This window comes from Lonchura striata, chromosome 14 (genome assembly GCF_050655825.1).
Source record: "Lonchura striata isolate lonStrDom1 chromosome 14, ASM5065582v1, whole genome shotgun sequence".
NCBI classification, from domain to species: domain Eukaryota; kingdom Metazoa; phylum Chordata; class Aves; order Passeriformes; family Estrildidae; genus Lonchura; species Lonchura striata.
This window is the reverse complement of record NC_140716.1, coordinates 7,693,846-7,715,809: the sequence shown is the minus strand read 5'-3', so window position 1 is coordinate 7,715,809 and position 21,964 is coordinate 7,693,846. Positions and strand designations below refer to the sequence as shown.

Genomic DNA, 21,964 nt, shown 5'->3' with positions numbered 1-21,964 from the left:
ACCCACCGGCGGCACCCCGCGCCTTCCGGCCAGCCCCGCCCACCAGCCCAAGCCCCGCCCACCAGCCCAAGCCCCGCCCTTCTCCCCGCCGGCCCCGCCCATCGGCGGCAGCCCCGCCCCTCGCCCCGCGCTGCCCGGGGAAGCGCCGCGGCCGCGGAGCTGCCTCGCCCCGCCCGGCCCCGCCCCGGGGAAGCCCCGCCCCGCCCGGGGCGCGCGCCGGGGACCGCGGGTTCCCCTTCCGGAGCGGCCGCCGCGCCCCCGCCCGCCGGGTTCGCTTCCGGCGCCGTCCGGGTCCGTTCCTGCCGCCGCCGCCGAGCGCGGCGCGGGGCCCATGGAGCCGCGGCCGTGAGGCGCCCCCGGCCCGGGCCCGCTGCGGGAGCCGGGCGGAGGCCGGAGCCGGGTGCCGCCGGAGCCGGAGGAGATGGACAAACTGACCATCATCTCAGGATGCCTCTTCCTGGCTGCCGACATCTTCGCCATCGCCAGCCTGGCGAACCCGGACTGGATCAACACCGGCGAGTCCGCGGGTGAGGGCGGCCGGCGGCGGGACCCGCCGGCGGCGTGCGGCGGTGGCCGGGAGAGGGCTCCGGCAGCGCCGGGGGCTCGGGGCGGGCGGGGCGCGGCGGAGGGGCTGGCCGAAGGGAGCCGCCGGAGGGAGCCGGCCCGGGGGCTGCCGGCCGGCCCGGGGGCTGCCGGCCGGCCCGGGGGCTGCCGGCCCGGGGGCTGCCGGCCCGGGGGCTGCCGGCCCGGGGGCTGCCGGCCGGCCCGGGGGCTGCCGGCCCGGGGCCGGAGGGCGGCTGGGCCGGGTGCCGGGCGCTCCCGGGGCTGCTCCCCCGGGGCGGCGGCGAGTGAAGCGGCCGGGGGAGCCGGGGGGACCCCGGGCAGAGCCCCCGCAGTGCCTCCCGGTCTCCTCGGCGGACACCGGTGTCCCGAGGAGTCCTGCAGAGTCCCCCGGCCCGCTGTCACTCCGGGAAGCTGAGGCCAGGGCAGCATCCCTGCCTGTGCCTCCCAGGTGCCGTCACCTTGGACAGGGAACTGAGATCTGTCTCTGCTTAGTTTGCGGCAGGTTTGGAGTCTTTCGTACTACACTGACGTTTCCTTTGTTGCAGGGAAGTTCTTGCTTCCCTACTTCTTTTTTTTCTCCCAGAATATTTCCTGCATACTGATTTTTATCAGCTTTTAAGCCGAGATCCCATGTGGTTTTTATTTTAGAGTGTTTACATTGTTTACTTTAGAAGAACACGAGTTTGGGCATTTTTGTTTTTACTAATTGATGCAATTGTCTACGAACAATGTATTTCAGTCCATTGATAAAGACCTGCATGTTGTGATCAGTGGAGCAGGGAGAGAAAACAGGAGAAGGTCAGCTCTTTGATCTCATGTCCTAGACGAACCCAAAGCTCCTGTCAGAAAAGGAAGTCATCCTTAGTGCAACAGATTAAACTAACTTAACCACTTTGACCGGTCACAGGACCCAAGGGAGCAGTGTGAAGCTGTGCCAGGGGAGGTTTAGGGTATCAGAGAGTGCTCTGTCACTGACCAAGCTTCCCAGGGCAGTGGTCACAGTGTTACACCTCTGTGTGTTCAAGAAGTGTTTGGACAATGCTCTCAGGCACATGCTGTGATTTTTGAGGCTGTCCTGTGCAGAACCAGGACTTAGACTTGATGATCCTTCTAGGTTCCTTTCAGCTCAGGGGATTCTGTGATTTTTCCTAAACATATAATTTCCAAGCAAACCACAGGTTAATACAGAGAAAACTGGTCTGGCTGTAAAGACTTTTGTCATAAATTCTCACAGAGGGTCTGAACAATTTTCTTTATTTGGCTTGCATCTTCCATGCATGTGAACAGTTGAAGTGATTCGAGTTGTGTCATATTTGCTTTATTCTAATGAAGTAGAGTATTAAAAACTATTTGGGATTGGTGACTGTACTCTGGCCAGACTGTACTTATGGCTTATTTGATTTGCTTCTAATTACCTAGTCTAGGACCCAGACTTTCCTACATGGTTCAGAGGAAATGAATGAGTCCTTCCCAAAGTGTAGCCTTCAGGAAGTCCCTGGGTGACTTCACCATTCCTCCTGTAGCTAATTGTGATGATTTTCCTGCCTATGGCTAGATAAAGTAGCTGGTTCTTTCCTCTTATAATTCCACTTAACAGCAGTGCTGCAGTAATGAACCCTTCTTCAGGGGCTTAAAGTCAAATAAAATAGTATTCATTTCAATATTTAAATATGTCTTTCTGAAGTCCTGCCTCACGTTAGCAGGTCTTGTGCAATGTGTAAATTGTTGGATTCTCTCTGCATGTATAGAAAGAAGATAATAAAAACTATTCTGAAAAAAGTGCTCATGGAAGAAACAGTCCTTTCGGAACTAAGCACAGCCCATTACATTTGTTGGTGAATGAAAATGTTTCCTATCTCTTTGTGATGCAAAAATTGTTTCCTAAAATAATTTTAAGCAGAAGTCATTATTTCTTTACTTAGTGTATGATTACTTAAGAATCATCTGCCTTTTCTGAGGTGCAACTAACAGTTTTAATTAGGCTGGCAAACATGAAATCTGGATTTTTCTGAAGGACTTCAGCAGTCAAAGAATGTTTTGACAGACCTAAGCCTTTTTTTTTCTTTGCTCTATTTTGAAGCCAAATTGTTGTCGTGATAAAACCATAAAGGAGAGCTAGCTGCCATCATTAATGACTCTTTCATAGATTTTTATTGATATAGGATTCAATGCATTATTATAAGAGTTGTGCTTAAAAGCAACACAAACGTGTATTTCTGGTTTTTAGACCATCTAAAATGACCCATTTGCCCAAATTGTAAATAAAGGAAGTGTGGAGGTGCCCATTGAACCAAGGACTTCCTGTAGTATTGAATTAAGAGGTGAATGCTTTTATGAGTGCCATTCATTACCCAGAGACTGCTGGGGAGAGATATGGCACAGGAGGGCACAGCCCTGATGGTAAAACCTGTCCCAGCTGCTGGTGACATTCAGGGACTCTCAGCAGACTGGTGTGCTTGGAGCACATCCAAGGCATTCAGCTTCCATATGTGCCACTAAGAAGCAGGATTTTTTGGAGCATCCTGCACTCAACTGGTGAAAGGAACTATTTGGTAGAACAAAATATTTCTTCGCTTTATCTCTGTGTTCTTAGGTTCATCTCCTGTGGGAATTATTCTAGATTCTTCTTCTACAAGTCAGCCTTGTACTGAGGAGGAAGGGGAGTAAGAGTGTGTCTGCTTGGCTGCTGTCCTGGGGGTTCTGAAAGGCAGCGTGGAGCAGCCTGGTCTCCTCAGTGTGCAGCTGTTTGAGGATGGCAGAGAGCAGAGGTCTTGGCAAACCTGGGAAAGCTCATTCAGAGCTTTTACAGTCAGTAAGGTTGGGAACCTGGGCTTATGTTTCAGGGAAAAATAATCTGATTTGAATGCTAAACAATATGTACCTCTTACTCCAGAGATAGTGATGAGTTTCAGCTAAATTGGATAGCAAAATAAATCACTGGCTTTAATGCTTCTCTGAAAAATGGAGAGAGTTTTCAGTATTTTTTAAAATCAATATAGAAGGGCTGATTAGTTTCCTAAATCTTACTCTTAAAGATAAGTTTTATAGTCATTTGAAAAATGTTAGCTATAAAAATTTCTCCCCAGCAATTATTAGCAAAGGATTCCAACTGAGATTCTTGAAGGTCTCAATGCTTATCTGTCTTCAGGCCAGAGGAACTACACCTTTGTGAACATGGGTCCAAGTCTCTGTTGGGCACTTTTTGTCTATATAGTTTTGTAAGAATAATTCATTCATTAACTTGATTTCAGATATTTCATACATCTTTAAGATGGCAAAGGAAAGATGAAAATGAAGTGGATTTTTCTTAGAGTGAGTTCTCAGTGAGGTTTTGTTCTTTGTGCTGTGCAAGTACAGAACACTGATAACTCCAATCTAGAAAGCAGTGGCTGCTCAGTATTCTTGTACTGACTGCCTTTTCTTATCAAACTGACACTCTGTGTGAGAAATAAGGACAGAGTTGGCTTTAATTTCAGCCAATGCCTAAAGAGCCACTGATTTCAATAGGAAGGAATTTTGCTTCTGTATCTCTACACTTCTGCAAAGAACTTCATAAGCTGGTAGTTTTGTCTCCATATGTTCCTTTTTTTTGTGTGTGTGTGGGAGGGTCTTTAATGATTTTGATATTTTGTCTTCAGTAGGGGAGGAAGGGGGATAGAAGCAGTTCTAGCTTCAGCTCTCAACTCTTTTATAGGAAAAATTGTATGAATAGTATGCACAGTTGAAATTAGAGATGTTAAAAGCTGTACATGTGGGGGGATTGACAATTTGAAACGCTTTTATGGGGTTTAGGATAGGTCAAGTAATTCAAGGGAATAATTTAATCAAGTAAAATCTCCCTTCAGAAAGCTAAGCTATCAGTTTGTTTATGTGGCTTAGTCATCCCTTCCTATGTAGCATGATTGTTCATTTGATTCCAATTTACAGAGCAATGTGTTCCCTTTTTATAGCAGTCATTAAGTTAACATGGATGTCAGGATTTAGGGGTCCTTAACTGATGGGTGACTGTTAAAGCAAGGATATATCACGTGCTCCTATGCTGATCCACAGGTCACCAGGGAACTCACAGTAGAATGTTATGGCCGGGGCACTCAGCACATGCCCAACATACTTGTGTTCAGCAGAGCTTCCAATTTCATCTTGAATCTATGGCAAAAGTATCATGGTCACTTGTGTTAGGAATTATACTTTTCATTTAAACTGCCTTCTGTATCTTGCTGTGCAGTAGGAGTGTGATAATGAATTGTGAGTCTGGAATTTATTCTAACATTTATTTAAAGTTGTCTATTTACCAGTGCTGCCTTTCTATGTATCTTCTAAAGTGTTATGTGTAGTTCTAGGAGTTTGCATGCTCAGGTTCTTTCTTATTTGTGAAGGATGATTTCAGATCAGTGGTCTTACAGAAGAGCAGGCTCTGCACAGCAGGCCATTCCTCCTGAGGCAGTTACCTCCCTGCTCCTGTGGAATAAGTTGTCTAGTACTTAATGGAAAATTACTGATGTTCAGTGTTATTCCTCTGCATGTCATAGCTCTTTGTGAGGAATTTTGTTTCAACAGGAGCTGTAGCTTTGTTGGGATCAGCTTAATGACCTATCACAGGTAGTAAGACAAGCAGTGATTCCTGGCTCCCGCTGAGCTTGAGACCACTGAAATATTTTTCTCTAATTGGAGCACTGACTATACAAGGAATAAACCCAAGACCACATGGAGCTGCTCAAATGAAACAGTACTTCTAAATAGAATAAAACAGATAAAGTAAATAAAGTATCCACAACTTAAAGAGGGTGTAAACTTGAGTTCCAGATGGCATTATTGTTCTAAATGAAGTTGTCTGCTTAAAAAGTAGTGATATGTAAAAGTCAGTATGGCATATTACCAGTGACTTCTGCCCTTTAGGGCCTGTGCTTAGAAACTGTTCATGTTCAGTGCTCCCCTGAGGACAAGTCATGGTATAGAGCAGCCATTGTGCTGTCCTCTGAAGGAGATAGTATTGTTTCTGTGATATGTGGGTAGTTGGCTTTTCAAAAATTGTCTGTAAAAGGGTTCTGCTGATCATTTGTTAAGCACCTTGCAATATACTCAAAAAACACAGTATGCATCTCCCAGCTCTTCTCAGTAGAAAGTGATGGGACATGATAGGAAGCAATTCTACAAAATTACTTTTTCCTAATGTTTTTTGTACTATCATGTAGTGACTGTGACAGGAGAAGTTATTTGCCCTTTCATGAACCTGTTTGGATTGCATGCTGAGAATACAAATAAAAGGAGGATGATACAGAGAATGAAGATTTATGTACCATCAGGTCCTAGAGGTGAGTGCTGAAAAGCAATCTCCCAAGCCATCTGAACATCAGAGTGTTAAAATTAGATTGTAGGACGTAATTTTCAGGAAAACATATTTCTTTGATGGATGCTCCCAGGTGTGTGAGGAATGAGGGAAAGGTGGTGGTGGGTTTTGATGTGTTGCTGATCCACACAGTGAGGGATGAGGACCTCCTGCTCCTAAGATGCAGTCTCTGCCAGCAGCACTTCCATTTCAGAGAATTTGCCAATGCTTTAAAAACAACACTACCAAACCCAAACAAGAGCAAGATTCTGAACCCCATATAATCTGAATACTCTAATAAAAGTAGCCTGTTAATGGGTCTTCCTGGACTGGGAGGGTCAGTGCCATATTTAAAAGGAACATTTCTATTCTACTTTGTGTCTGTAGATGTCTTTCAAGTGGATGTAAAAGTGTGACAAAGCAGAGTGTTTGAATTGTGCTTGGGTTCTGTGATTGACCAGGCCTTAAGGCACAAGAAAAATCAATAGAAAGACATTGTTATAATGGATTAATTTTGTGCTTACTCAACCACTCAGCATTTAAACATATGGAACTACTTTATGTGTAGGAAGAATCTCATGAAAGAGAGCTGTGTCAGCCTGGTTATTTGAGCCTGCCAGAGAAGACATGAGAGAGCCAGTTGTTTTTGTCCATAGAGGAACTGATGTTTTACATCTGCTTTTTAACAAATACAAACTCATGCTGCTCCTGTTAGGTGCATGTTTTGTTTTCTCTTTAGTATACAAAAAGGTACAAAACTGTTAGTTTGCCTTCCACCAAATCCTGTTGAATTCCTCACTCTCTGATTAGAGTTAGGTAAGAAATACCTGATTATAGAGTACAGACCTGGAAGCCAGTAACTTTCAAATTGAGCATCTGGCATGGCCAACTTTGGATTTTGGCAAATTATTGTGGTAGAATCCCAGTTTCTTCCTCTGTAAAATAGAGATGGTATCTTTATCACAGTAACTTCTATTAGCATTAGCAGCAAAGCTTTAATTTAATTTTGTTTTTAACTTTTGTTTCCTATCACAGTTTTACTTTGTTAAACTAAGGGGAACAATCATAGAATAACAGGCATTTCATTTGGCTTTTCTAATAGTAGGTGCTTTGAATAAGGTACTGGATTTCAAATATTTGGAATAACCTTTCTATATACTTACCAACAGTGTTCACAGTTCTTTCAGAACTAAATTCTATTCAGTATGTGCAGATAAAGATTTGTTTTCTGTCCATCCTGTGCTTTACTCAAGAAGTATGTAACTGTAAAGCTGCTTTACCTACAGATGGTTTGTCTGTGGGAAAGGAGCCTTGTTGAAACTTCAGCTTTGTGGCTTCAGCAAGTTACCTGACTTTCCTCTGTTTTTAAAATCAACTTAGCCCTGACTGGAGGTGTGTGTATTACATTTGTTGCCACAAACTTATACCGAAATCCACACAAGAGTAACTTAAATGTATGAATCTTAAGAGTAAGGATTCAATAATGTGTACTACAAAACAAAGATGTAAAATTGTGTGAAATAATAAAAAAAAGGAATCCTGTTAATGGCTGGGGCTTATTAAAAACATTTGCATTGTTAGTTTCCAGCCAGCACTTACATGTGAGCAGCATTATGTAAACTCCATTTGTACTTTTGCCAAAGCAAAGAAGATCAGTAGGTCAAACTTTTAAGCTTGACCTACTTTTTTTTTTATAGATACTTCAGAACAGCTCAACTTTTCCCCATTTATTTTCATGCTGTGCAGTATGTAAGATTTTCATCTTAGGCAGGAGTTCTTCACCTCATTCTTGAATCCTTTTCCAGCAGTGGTTGAGACCTTTATATTTCAGAAGAATATAACTGGAGTGACTCATGGATGAGGACATATATTGAACTTCACAGAGAATAAATGCTGCTATCTATTTTAGAAACAGATAAAAAATTATGTTGTATGGTGGAACAAATACAATATGGAGGCTGTTTTATTCTTCTACAAAGTAATTTGGGAAAACTATAAAACTGTTTAAAATTTTTTGTTCATAATATTTTAGATTTCAAAATAATTTTCTTATTATCTAGCTGTAAGTTATTATTGTAATTCTCAGTGCCTAAACATTTAGTTTGACAGTTTTTTATTAGTAAGGGCTATATGCAGGAAAAAGTTCTTTGATAATTTTGCAACAATCCCCTTATGTATGCTCCAGCTACTTTGTTCAATTTCACTTTTCTTCCCCAAGCCTCTGACTGATGGAGATATACACAGATCTGAAAAACTGGAGATATGGCCAAGAAGAGGATCTGTGCAGGGTATGTGTCTATTTTAAGAAGAAGGGAAACAAGCTAGACTGGCAAAGCACTCCTTTTGGCCTGCTTCTGTAAGGATCTATATGGAATCAATGGTCATAGGTTATATCTGTTCTCAGTGTGAAGCTTTTGGATTCTTCCTATGATATTTCCTGTCTGTTGTATTGTATTGTGTACATATTTTAAATTTTGTAAGTATAGTTGATGACAAGAGTTTTATCTCTCAGGTACCCTAGGAAATGTCTGGTTGTGATGGTTTGCTGTGGGATGGGCTAATCCAGTTGGAAATACTTGCTGCTAAGAGTTCAAAATTCACAGCGTGTGTAAAGCCTGGTTCCTGTCTTTGAGCAGAACATACTCACTGTTACATCTGGGTCCTTGGGCTGATCTAAAATGCTCCCTTGTGAGGACATGGAAAGCCTCCCAGTGATTCACTGCAGTATTCAAAGCCAACACAGCCCAGTGCAATAGGCAACAGTTGGCTGCTGCTCAAAAGCCTCATGGTAGCTGCACTTCTATGCCATAAATTACAAAGCACTTTGGGATCATTAAGGATGACAAGTCTCTCAAGGTGTAGTGATTAATACCCCACTTGGATGTTTAAATACTTGTCCAGTTGAAGACAGTGCACATTTGGCCTTGAACTTACTTGATGGTGAGCAGTACTTTGTGCCATTGTTTGCACACTGCATTAAAAGGGCTGGGCTGGGCTCTAAGTTTGGTACATCTGAGAATTTAATAACCAAATGACAAGTGTTCATGGACAGTAAAGTCAGGTAGGTTATTTCTGTAGTGCTCATCAAGGAGCCAGCTTCCTAGTTTGCATTCTTGCCATTCCTGGGCTTTCCTTTCTTTTGCCCAGGATGTTCTAGAGTGGTTTCCACTTCTCTTGCTGTGACTACTTTCTGCTGTTGGCAGCAATGTAATTTAGTTGTATTTTAAGGAATAGGTTTGGGATCAGAACAGGACAACTGATCATTCAGTGTACCTCAGAACTGAACTGCTTTGCTGTGAATACTTCAGAAGGGCTGCTTTGAACCTAGATTCCTTGTACTTTTCTCAAATTGATGGCATATATACTAAGTTCTGCAATAAAATCTTTGTATACACATAAATGAGAGAGATCCTGACTTCGTTGATAAGCAGGGCAAATGTACAAGTAAGGGGGAATGGTTTTGTCTGTGACTTCATCAGTGTAAGCTTAATGTAGCAAACATTAACAACCTCTAATTGTAATGTCTTTATACCAAAGTAAAGTGAAGAAAATCTATAAAGGGTTGTCATGGGCTTTAAGTTTGCTGAAGAATGATTTCTGTATAGTGGGTGACTTGTTTAACATGAAAATTTGCTTTGATATATTTAGTCTTCTCTATATGAAATAGAAAATACTCTAAATGAGCATTAAGAGATATTTTTTCTCAATCATAGACAGTAATCCAATGGTATTCCCACAGTCAGTGGAAGTGTCAGCTCCAGAGCTGCAACAGTGGAAGAATCTGATTTCCTTTCTTGTAGAGGAGAAAAGGCATTACTGCTTCCTCTGTGCCTGTTGATGTGAGGAACATTGTAGGCGTTTCATGCTGTGGGGGTAGAGAAGTCACAAGGGTGAAGAAAGAACTTTTTTATTTTCCTTAGGTTCAGTTGCATTCTGAAACGAATTGTGCACCTAAATTCGTGCGTTAATGATGTGCTCTCCATCATAGAGACTCGTGAGAAGAAGCATGTTTCACTTTATTTTTTTAAACCTACACTTAATTCAATTTAAAAACTATGCAACAAGATTGTACAGGAAACCTGAAGAGATTGAAAGGCCAGGAATTTCTAATGTGGTCCCATAAATTCTTTCAGTGGAATATTGCTGGGTCACTCAGCAATTTCAAGAAGCACCTTGAAGCTTAATACATGAAAAATGGTGAAATAAAGAGAGTAAAGGCCAGAAGCAGCAGTTGCTGTTTCACAAACAGAAGTCTGTTGACTTATGCCCAGTGTAATCTGAAGTAAATTTTCCCTGTAAGTAGATGTTCAGTAAGATGAAGCTGGTGATAAGGACAGAGGATCTCTTGGTTGTTTATATAAAATATAAAATTAGAGTGAGTCTATTTCAGAATGTCAGTATAACAACTGTATAAACATCTGTTAACAGATGTATTCTTTGGAGCACTATATAACATTTGGTTGCTTTTCAAGAACAGTCCTACTTGCTCAGAAAGGATTGAACCTCATTGTTTCAATAAAATGATATTTTACTTGAGTGAAGTGCAAATTTAACTGCTCAGGAGTGGTCTGTCTTCTCTTATACTAGTAAAAATATAAAAGAGAGCTCTCCAGACTCTAACAGTCTATTTTTGTAGATGCCAACTTATGATAAGGGAGAAAGTGTTATCACCACACAGACAGCACCTGTTAATTGCCTAAGTAATTCAGGCTTAAATTATGCAGGCTTCTAAAACAAGGACTTCCCCTAGCAAAAGCAATAAGAAAATATGTACTTCAGGATAAATCCTGAATATGCTTCCTGCATTCCTATTCTTCTTTGTTTTTAATATTTTTATTGTGATGTGCAAGTATATGCCCGAATTTACTGCTGCAAGAGAAGGTTGGAGTTTGGTTTAGTTTATTTTCCTGTTTGCCTTTTGTACTGGTGGGGGCTCAAAATGTTAATTAGCCAGGAAACTGTATACCAGCAGTCCTGAAGGACAACTTGTATGTAGTTAAGCTATATCTCAGTCTGTCTCTCAGCACATGAAGTGTTACTTGTAGATAATAAAATCTTGGTCCTGTACCTAATCCCTATTTGAAGTGCAGTTTAACCTGTATTTCCAGTTGTCACAAGCATGTCATACACAGATTTGGCAACAGTTAGAAAGGGCCTTTAGAATAAAACCTTAAGTTTTATTTTACTTGAAATACTGTTCTAGTTGCAATGAAATACATTTTTTGTGCAAATAGGTGCTGCTGTCAAGTTGATAATCAAATGCCTTATGAAAAAAGCAAGTCTAGTAGATAAAGACAGAATCTTGTATATCCCCAGTGAGTACAGTGTTGGTAATCGGTGTGTACAAGGAAGGACTTGCAAGACCAGAAATGTACTTAATCTTTCCAATTTTTCTAGTGGTTTTAATGAAGGATTTCTTCTACCTGCAAACCTCCCTTCTCATGTCCTTATTGCTATAAATACAATCCTGCCATCAGTTATGTGATGTAAAGAAACTGCCACAATTGCTAGTACATTTGGTTTGGGGCTTGAATGTTCTGTTCTTTATTTAGCATAGTCTGTTGTACTTTCAGGTAATCTAGGCCTAAAATATTCTGTCAGTAGTGGACCAAGAGAAGGTTATGCTCGGGTGTAGGCTAACACTGAAGCACATAAGGTGTATTTAGGCTGTTTACAGAACAGACACCAAAACTTTGCAAATGTGTTTCTAACTATATAAATGCCAAAATGCATTTCAATACTTCTCTTTTCACCTTCACCACTGGGTGATTCATGAGGCCATGGAGGAGCCAGATCAGTGGGTGTCCTTGGAGCATGTCTGATGCAAGCTGAGATCAGTGCAAAGCACAACAGTTGTGTCTGACAGAGGAAGATGATCCTTATTCAACATGAATTTAATTTATTAAAATGCAGAAGCAATCTTGAAATCAGAGCCAGGGCCTGAATATTCCCCTACATTGAATGCTTTTGTCATTATGTTAGAGAAGTTGCTTTAGACTATAACCAGGAGGGTTGATAGTTATTTTTGCTCCAGGAATAGAAAGAGGGAGATCAATAGAGTAATTTAGTTGGTGTGGTTTGGGAACTTTGGTGTATCCATCCTGATCTGCTTGAACATATCTAATAAGTTTGTAACTCAGCTAACTTGGAGAAATTATGCTTTTGGATATGCAGGAGATAAAAATAGAGGGCTCTGAATTCCAGTTGTTGCCAGCCTGTGAACAGACCATATTTTAAGACACCTGTATGGAAGGTGATCTACTGTACTGTGAGAGCCAGAATTTCTGTGTTGTCCTGGTCGTGTTGTGTTGTACCACACAGCAAACCCTGGTGCTGCCATTACTGTGCCAGCCTGGCCACCTCATGTCACTGGCTCCTGTCGGTGATGCTGCCTCAGAGACCTGCTCATCACCCTTACAGCTGCAGATGCTGACCAGACCACTTCTGAGAAGGCTGGGACAGGGTCGTGTGGTGTATTGGATAAAGAGGTATCATTTTACAGCTCTGTCTGAAGCCAAACATAACTAACTGTTAAAAAGAACACAAGCTCATCAGATGTTAAATGGCAGAACAGCTGTGGGTGTCATAGCTTGTGGCTTTCAGCTGAACATATGGCATAAAATGGTGTGGCTGACTCAAAAAATCACTTTTAAATATTGACACTGCCTTTGATCTTTCTTTTTTTTAGTCAGTGAATTTTGTCAATTTTGAGTAGCTCTACTTTGGTTAGAGGAAAAATGGAAATAACTAGATTCTTTGTCTGTGTTTTATACTAAATAAAACATTGCTTTCTTATTTTAGGAAAGTTCTCTCTTTTTTTCCAGGCCCTTGCTACTTCAGAAACTATAAAGATTCTAGTCACTGATAAAACTTTTCCATTGTGAAAATGCTTATAGTGCTATAAAATAAACAACCAGAAGGATGCAGCTTATTAGAAGTCCTTTTAACCAACATTTAATTAATGCTGTCTTCTGAAGTAGGAATGAATACCTTCTTCTGAAGGAAAGAATACCTTCAGCACAGGCAGATTTCTTGGCTCTGATATGTGAGAACACACAGCCTTTGTTGTGTCAGGAGAGTTGTTCCTGCTTTAGTGCCTGAGGGTAGCTCTTAGAGAGTCTGGTGATTCATCACAAAAGTAAAAACTAAAAGAGAGAGGGGTTGCAAAATTGAAAAAACATTAAGTAGACTCAATACACAAGCAACAGGGCATTGAAAGTTACTAGAATTCAGAAATAAACTTACTTTTTATTAGTCCAAATGTCTGCAATTTAGGCATCTCTTAGAACTAATGTATCATAATGATTGTCATCTGTAGTAAAAAACTTTTCTAATATGTGTCTTTCTCAATAGATGGTCCCTGATTTTTTTTCTCTTTAGGAAAGGAATAGGGAGGGCGAAGACTGTGGGTTGTGTGGAGGGGGGATTTGGTTTGCATTAGGCATGATACAAACACAGAATTGAAAAATTTTGAGGCAACTTAGCACCAGATGTTCTTCAGCAGCAAGGCAAGGTTGTGTGCTAATATAGCACAACTCTTTGGACATTTGCTTTAGACTCTAAAATTTTAAATTCTTCTCTTTAAAAGTCAGTAAGATTTCTAAGGAGTACCAAAAATGGTACCTAATAAGTTCAGTTCTCTGGAAATTAGATTGTTAAATATAGATAAATTGGTAGGCTCCTCATAGCTAACATAAGCTGTGTTTGAAGCCGAGGATATTACCTTACATGTATGAATATTTTTAAGAATACTTTGTTCCTGAAGCAAGTAAATATCCTTTACATCTCTAGAGCAAGATGGATGATCCATTTCAGAGTTGGTTTGGAAGGAAGAGAGCATCAGATTTGGAGAGAAGAGGATAAATGGAGTAGAAGAGAAATAACGGGTTGTATAACATAATTTTGCAAGGACTCTTTCAACAAGGACTCTTACAACAAGGTTCTTAAAAGAGGCCCTCTGGATATAACAGGAACTTGACAAGTAAATCTAGGTTTTTATTTAAAACTGACTTTTTAACATAGTACAAATATTTTTTAGCCGTTTGCTTCATACCAATAGAAATCCAGTAGGTATCTGAATTGATCTTGCATCTGGTCTTCTTCAAAGTGAGAACTCCAAAGCTTTTTTCCCAGGGTTATGATACCTATTAGATGATTTGAGAGACAAATTGTAGTGAAGGCCAAAAGCATAAGATTTGGAAAGATAATTTATAATCAGGTTTTTTTTTAACTATTCTATGTTCTCTGGCTTTGCAGCTGATCTTTTCAGCCTTCCTGTAGATCATCCTTTAACATTCATAAATCTTATTTTAGTGAGTCTTGGTTTCCTGTTAATCTGCTACCTGTACAAAGTACTGGAACATCCGCAGTGAAAGAATCAATCTCTTCTGCTACATCCTGAATACTTTACTTGCATGGTAACCTCAAAGTCATTTTAGCAGCATAAGTGCTAAAGATAAAGCATAAACTGCCTCCATTCCTCACAAAAGAAGTAATTATTTTTGTAAGAACTGTACTAGACATTGTATTCTCATACTTGATTAGAGACTGGCAGTTGATCTCGTCTTACTTTTTTATTCTTTTTTATACCCGTTATACCTACCCAGGTATAACTCAGTTACTGTGTTGTCCTACAATGACTGAAACACAAATGGGGTTCCACTTGCATATAGTTACTTAGTTGCAGTTAATTATGTGTACGTGCTGTTTTTAAAAATGCTATTTGACGCTGTAAACCTGTAAAAGTTGATTTAGTGGGTCAAGGATGAAAATTGAGGTGAGGACTATAATTTACAAGGCTGTAACTTTGAACAGTTGTAGATACAGAGCAGTTCTGTGAGCTGTGCCTGTGGGCCTCATTCAGTGGGACCTGACATTCAGAGATCCCAAGATTCTGTTTGACTCTTAAAACATGGGCCTTGCTGTACAGGATCTGGTGGTGTTCCCCAGCATTGTTAATTCTTTTTTCCTCCTTGGTTTTGCAAACCAGCAGGATGCTGTTATCTTTTTCCCCTTCACACCAGAGGTGGTGCTTATCCTACAAAGGCATAACTTTTCCCCTAACCCCTGCATTGCTTATTCAAGAGCATGGCTAATCTCATAAGAGGGTACAGGACCTGATTTCTAATGCAGTTTTGAACTGGAAAAGTAGAATTAACTGTATGAAGTACCTCCAAGATTGTGGTGGGAAATGATCAGTACTGTCAGTTCCCTGGATTTTGGGAAAGGCAGAAGAGAGAGCCCTCTGTTTCCAAGAAACTACTACCTAGATATAGAATTCATAGAAATTTTGCCCAAAACAAAATATATATATGAATAAACTTAAAGAAGTCATTCTCTCTTCCCCCTTTGTACAGCAACATCCCTTCAAGTGCCTGTTGCAGGAAAATAAATTCCATATGTAAGAATGGGAAACATCCCACTTCAACTGCCAAATTCCTTTGATGACTTTGAAAATTTTCTTCTTGGAAGCCCCTCCTCCTTGTTTCCTATATGGGTAGGTGCATTGGAACTATTCTTTCTGTGCCGTGTTGTTTGTTCCTCTCAGAAATTCCTCAGCTACGCTTCACTCACATTGAAAGCACTCTTCTGTCAGCTTGGTTGCAAGCAAGGAGCAGCTTGTTAAAGGCAAGCTGGCCAAAGCCAGCTTGATGGTTATCCTGGTGCCTAGAATTAATCTGCCATGACCAAATCACTGTTTTCTTTAGACCTTTCAAGTTTCCACTTGGATGGGCAACAAGATACAGCTCTGCTCATTGCTAGAGCCTTTCCCCTTAGGTGGACCTACACCTTTTCCCATTAAAGTTTATCAGCTGAATTGAACTTAGAAATTTTCCAAAACCAAGCTGTCCTTGCCTGTGGCCCAGTGAGAGTTACAGGGAAAGGATTAACTGAGCTGCCCTTAACTTCACATCTGTCATTCTCTGGCATGTGACTGTTACCTAACCAGCAGCAATGAATGTTTTAGTGTGCCCAAGTAACACAGCTTCATGTACTGTGCTCATTGCTAAAACATAAAATGTAGCAGTGTCCTTGCCACACTGGCAGTGTTCTAAGATTTATATCACCAGCACCAACTGTGCTTTTCACTTAGCAAAGATGGTTTGACAAGTCCACAGTACACCAAAGTATCTCCTTTGAGCTGCTCTGCCAGTCACAACTGGCATTTCCAGCAGCACCACCCCATCTCATCAGGACAATGAAGGAGGGAGAACATGTGGCTCTCTGGGGACAGTTCCAGTTTTAACCCCCTCACAAGGCATTTGGCCATAGTGCTTAATAAATATTAGTATTGAGCATTTTGCTAAGGATGTGGTTGATACAGGGGAGGTAGAAATAAGGAAGCAGTTGTCAAGAAATAGAAGGAGTTGCAGATGCATTTAAACCCAAGCAATAGCATTTTATCTAAAATGATGGTAAAGACTAAACTTATTTTCCAGCTGGGACAGTAGAGGAACACAGAGGAGGAGCAGGTACCCCAGGCTGAGCAAGAGCAGTTCTGAGGGTTTGTGCCATGGAGGTTCATGTGTCAGCTTGTGTGAGTTCTGGGACCTCCTAACATTTAAGCCCCACCTCACTCACTGCATCTTGCTTTTACCATATTAGTTGTTTCTTGTGCTGTGGTGAGCTCCTTATGGCACTGGCACCTCTCCTGTGTCCATCTGGCACACTTGATCCCACATGTCCTGGCACTCGGATAACAGATGAACACTGAACATCTGAGTGGCCATTATTATGCTGCTGCTTTCCAGCCGTGCTATTGCTGTGCCACTTTTAATAATTCAGAAGTAATGTAGAGGAGGGGGAGTTAAAGGGCTGCAGCAATCTTTGTTTCTCTCTGTAGAGTGTGATGCCTCCTTGGTGGCTCTGTAGTTACCAGGGAAACAAGAGAGGAATGGCAGAGCACTGCGGGGCTGGAGTGGGACTTGGGGGTCGGCTCCCTGGCAGCTGCACATCTGCAACAGGGGGGAAAATAAGGGCTTGCCTTTCCTTGGTTTGGTGTCCTTCCCTCTCTTTTCTTCGATGGTTTTGTGAAATTTAATTGTTAAATAGGTGATGCTCCCCAGTGTTGGTGTATTTGTTCAAGACAAATCATTGATTCTAGTAAAAATATGCAGTGTTGAAAAATGAGCGTCACTAGTGGTTTTGAGGAGTTGGGTGATCACAAAATCTTTCTCTGAAATTAACTGGAGCCCTGGTTATACACAGACTGTCACTACTGAGAGGTTTTTTAATGTGTTAGAAATGCTTTGGCACTTCAGGGAATAGATTTACTGGAAAAGAATAAGGACCACTTCGGTAACATTTACTCAGTGCAGCAATCTCTGATTTGATAAAGGTCGAATTTCATTTTTAGTAATTAGCATATCTATCCTAATCACCTCCTGCTCTAGCTGTACTGACCTGAATAATGCCAGCCTCAGAAGCTCTGGGGAGGGAGAAGCAGGTGAGAGCAGGGGAGCAGCCCCTGCACCTCAGGCTTCTCCCTGTGGCTCCCGAGGGCTGAGCCGTGCAGGCAGGGAGACGTGGGTGGGCAGCTGTGTTTACTGCAGGTGTTTAGGGCTGGATCCATCTTTCAGCTGCCTAATCTTCTGGCATTAGCTGTGCTGTTTGTTCCAGACCTGTGTTAGGTGCTCAGATTTTCAGCAATTATGCTGAGTAGTTCTGAGAGGATGACTTAAAAAGCTTTTATTTATGGATCTCAGTGGAACTTGGTGATTGGTTGGAGATGGGCTGTTGAGCTGTTCCCTAACTACAGGCAGAAGGACTCTGTGCAGTTTCATATCTCTGTCCCTCTTTTCAATGATAGACTAGATAAGGAGAAACAAGATTTTCTATAACAAGTTTGTTTGCAGCTCCCTGGCAACTGTTTATTTGATTGCTTCAGAATGGGACCAACAGAATAGAATACCATATAAACACGCTCTTCTTTTGAATTTCATGGCAAATGAATACTGTTTTTCCACACTAGAGACTTCTTTTGAAGTGTGAATTCAACAGATTTGTCACTGTGGGATGAGCCCTGAGGTTTCATTTCCTTGTGCCCAGTTTATGCACACAAGTCAGGTATTCCTGTGTAGTCAACTTGAACTTGAACTGAATTTATGAGCACGTAATGAGGTTGATTTTCCAGTTACCTTTGTGAAACCTTTAGAAACGGTTCACAGACCTCTTGCTCTCCACTTGGCTCCCTGGAGGCTGCATATTCAAGGTTCAAAACCTTAAATATGGAGTATATCGACTTCAGATTTGTAATCCATAAAGCAGAGTTCAGAAAAAATACTCTGTATGTGCTAGAAAGATCTTACCATAAAGCTCAGTATATTTCCTCTAATTGCTGACATTTAAAAACTCTGATTAAAAAAAAAAAAAAACAAACCAAAAAAACCTCACCAGAGTAAAATAATACTCTTGGGCACCAGAAGTGATGTTTAGGAAGCCATCCTCTGAATAGTTTCTTGCAACTATCCTTGTGTATTAAGAAGGAATGCTACTATGGTACTCACAATTCAGAGATTTTTTTTTTCTGGTTTTATTCATTTTCATTTCTGGGGTTTTTTTTTGTTTGGGCTTTTTTTTTTTTTAATCACCTTTTGAAGTAGTAGATATTGATAATAAGAGAAATTGCATTAAAAATAATAATTCAAGATGGAATTCTCTTCCGTTTCCTCTAGATATGGTACTTTTGGGCTTAGCTTTGGTTCTCTCTTGAGTCAGACATGTTGAGTTTGCTCTTGTTAGTTGAAAAATATCTTCAACATAAACTGCAAATTGCAGGTACAAAATGAAATATTTGTCTCTTGCTTATACATGCTAATCTACAGCAGCTGGTTTTTTCAGTTTCAGTTAAGACACAGATTGGAACCATGTTCAGCAGAGTTACTCTTATAATTGCTACTTTTTCCAAAGTTAAAAATGCACTAAATTATTGCCACTGAAGTCAGGAGAGGTCTTTGAATTCAGAAAACATCTATTGAGCATATGATATCATTTTTATGAAGTCATTCTTTGATTAGAATTGCAGTTTAGAAAAAACTGACTTCTGCTGTAAAGATAGCAAATTGTTGTTAAATCCTGGTCTTGCACAGTGATTTGGATTAATTTCCTCTTCTGTGATGCTGCAGTGAATAGCCTCTTTATCCCCAAAGTACAGGAAACTGCTCAGTGTTTTCTACGAGGTTCTGCAGTGTGTGTGCTCCTGGGAGCTTGACATTTAAGGACACAGGCACATCTCCCCTCTGCCCCAGCAGCTGATGTGCAATTAAAACATTGCAAGCTATGGAAGAGCAGCAGTTTGTGTAAAACTGTACTGTGCAGGCATGGAGCTGGGCAGGATTGTTTGTGTAACCCTGGCTCAGGTTTGTGTGATCCTGGTGCACAGCAGTGGTGTGACTGCTAGAGCAGAAAATGCTAACTTTATTGGTTTTGTAGTTGTTCAGTTTTTGGCTGTAATTAAAAGGATATATTTGAATAAAACAGATTTTGTAATCTAAACAAATGTTGCAAGAATACTTCAACGGAACAGGTTCAGTAATGGTTTTGCTTTTGGTTCTTCTCATCCTCTGGGATATGAAGCAGTACATTTAATAAGACTCTAAACATCTAATAAAACATACTATGCTGCCTCCTAACCCAGCAATTCTAAGCTCAGAAGCTAATTCTGCTGGTACTCATTGCTCAGGTTTGAGCAGAGAGATCTGTAGAAATTAACTCCAGGGTGCCAGGAGGTACATGCTAGGACTGGTTAATCTTTTGAGTATTGGTTTTCTCATTTGTTACACACTTTTTCCTTCCCCCAAAAAGAGGCTAGAAAGTGTGATAGATGTCTCTTCCTCCAAAGGACATCCTAAACTTAAGCTTCTCGGTCTTACTGTAATTGTATCTAAGTTGTCCTTTTTTTATTTGAAACAGGTCAAATGAAACCATATTTACTTGAAGTAATTTGTGGAGAAAGATGTTGACTCTGATGCTGTCCACTGTTAGATTTTTATGCTAATGTAGATAAAGAATAATTGTGATTATTTAGGACAGCAGTTCAGAAGAAAAGACAAAATTGAGAAATTTAAGAGACACTGGAAGAAATGGATCTTAATCTTCAGTGTTAAATTGGGGTTAGAAAGATAACTTCATTATTAAAGCTTGCTGAAAGCTTCTTTATGAGTCTCAAAAGCACTGACTTGGATTTAAAATAAGATTTTTAAAAATATATATTATTTAACATAAAATACATCATTTTGGCTAAATCTTTATGGTTCCTGTACCAATCTTATCCTTTTCCTAGGATCTTTTTGATAGATCTTTTCTGTAGATATCCCAGTTTCTGTGTGTAGTTAGCAGTCAAAAGGATTGATCAAGTCTTGCATGGAGGGACTCTTCTTAATGAGTTACTGTCAAGAAGTGGGGATTTTTTAACGTTTTTAAAATCATACATTAATTAAATGCAGTTTCTGCTGCAAGAGTCAGAGGCTTAAAGCTGTATTTACAGATGAGGGGGAAAGATATTAAACAATTAAATGCATTTTAGGGGGGCTGCAACTCATTTTGTTAGACTATAAAAGTACTTCATCCTGCACAGATGACAGAGTGATCCTCTATGCAAGTCAGCTACCACGTTAGCAGCTATTGGCAGGCTTTATTACAAGTGCTTTATCCTTTGATTAGACCTTGATTGCCACTCAGGAACCAGATACAGCTTGCAGCCATCTCACTTCAGCTTGTGCAAGCGTGAGATAAAGGAACATGAAGGCAGATGTTTATAGCATGCCCCCCATCCTCCGTGTTTGAAAGGCTTACTGAGGTTCATCAAAGAAAGAATCCCTTACTTTGGGGCAATTCTGAGCTGTGGTTTGCAATTGAGCGCCCCTCAGAGAGGATTTTGAAAGTTTACTTGCCTCTCTGCTATGTATTTTCAGGTGCTCTCACAGTTGGCCTTGTGCGACAGTGTCAAACCATCCATGGACGTGACAGGACCTGTATTCCTCCACGGCTGCCTCCCGAGTGGGTCACTACGTTATTTTTCATCATAATGGGAATCATTTCACTAACTGTCACATGTGGTTTGCTGGTGGCTTCCCACTGGCGAAGAGAAGCTACTAAATATGCCCGCTGGATAGCTTTCACTGGAAGTAAGTGACCTCAACTGCACAGTTGACCTGTATGCAGGATAAACTGGTGGAGTCTGAAATAACACCACAGTGTTGGAAAGGAGCAACTGCTTAGGGCTCCTGCTATGCAAATCATTCCTTCTCTTTGAATACCACATCTGAGGGAAAAGTAAGTCTTCAGAAATAAAGGGGTTGGTGTCTTAAGTGACTGTAATTGAAAGGGAATAATGGTGTGAAAGAAAGGAAGGCCTGACCCCTTTACCTTCCTTGGGCAGTACCATTAATTGACCTAAGAAAATGAGCAGGGATAGAAGAGGTCAGTTCTGACTTGAGTGGTTGTAGTATTTCATACTTCCCCACTCCCATATATCCAGGACTTAATCCTAGCAGCTTGCAAGTACTGAAAATTCCCTCTCTGAGGCAGAGGAGGCAGTTGGTACATCTGAGGTAACCTGTCCTTACTCAGGTGTCTCGTGAATACCTCGTTCGGGGTTGAGGCTGGTTCAGTTCTGCTTCATGCTCACAGCAGCTGCTTTATTCAGAATGTCTGCATCCTAATTGGCTATGCAGGAGGATTGCCCACTGCAGAGCATCTGCTGTGCTCCACAGCATCAAGACTGCTGCTTCCAGAAGTGACCTGCAGCCGTGCTTTAGCCAGAGGGAGGAGTACCAGTGCTTTTCTGCCTCCTTCACTGTGCTCTGCATGAGCACCAGTGTAACTCCTCACAGCTGAGCCTGCTCCAGCAGCCCTGTGTTTGCACACAGGGGAACATATCCTGTGGCTACTTCAGTGCAAAAAAACCCAGTTATAATGTGCAAGGGGAATAACTTTCAAACTTCCTTTTCTTGGTGTGTGTTACAGGCTTATCCCAACTGTGAAATGGTGCCTTAGTGGTGGGGATGACAGCATGAAAAAGCTCAAAACCTGAGGGCTTTTAAATTGACTTGAATTATGACAAATCACTAAAGG

At 41.2% G+C, this 21,964-nt stretch overlaps 1 protein-coding gene across 5 annotated transcripts in view; it reads left to right on the top strand.

Annotated features, from left to right (window-relative positions):
• Positions 1–259: 259 nt before the first annotated feature.
• Positions 260–21,964, top strand: part of MOSMO (modulator of smoothened) — a 31,148-nt gene continuing 9,443 nt past the window's right edge. The window contains exons 1-4 of one of the 5 annotated variants that reach the window (XM_085592284.1): positions 260–527; positions 5,757–5,876; positions 8,109–8,178; positions 20,803–21,015. In XM_085592284.1, the coding sequence (XP_085448410.1) occupies positions 5,856–5,876; positions 8,109–8,178; positions 20,803–21,015 (304 nt within the window). In that variant the 5' untranslated portion in view covers positions 260–527; positions 5,757–5,855. Of the gene's footprint in view, positions 528–857; positions 21,016–21,964 lie in introns of those variants that run through there. The other 4 variants (XM_077786870.2, XM_021539777.4, XR_014958523.1 and 1 more) reach the window with 4 other exon arrangements.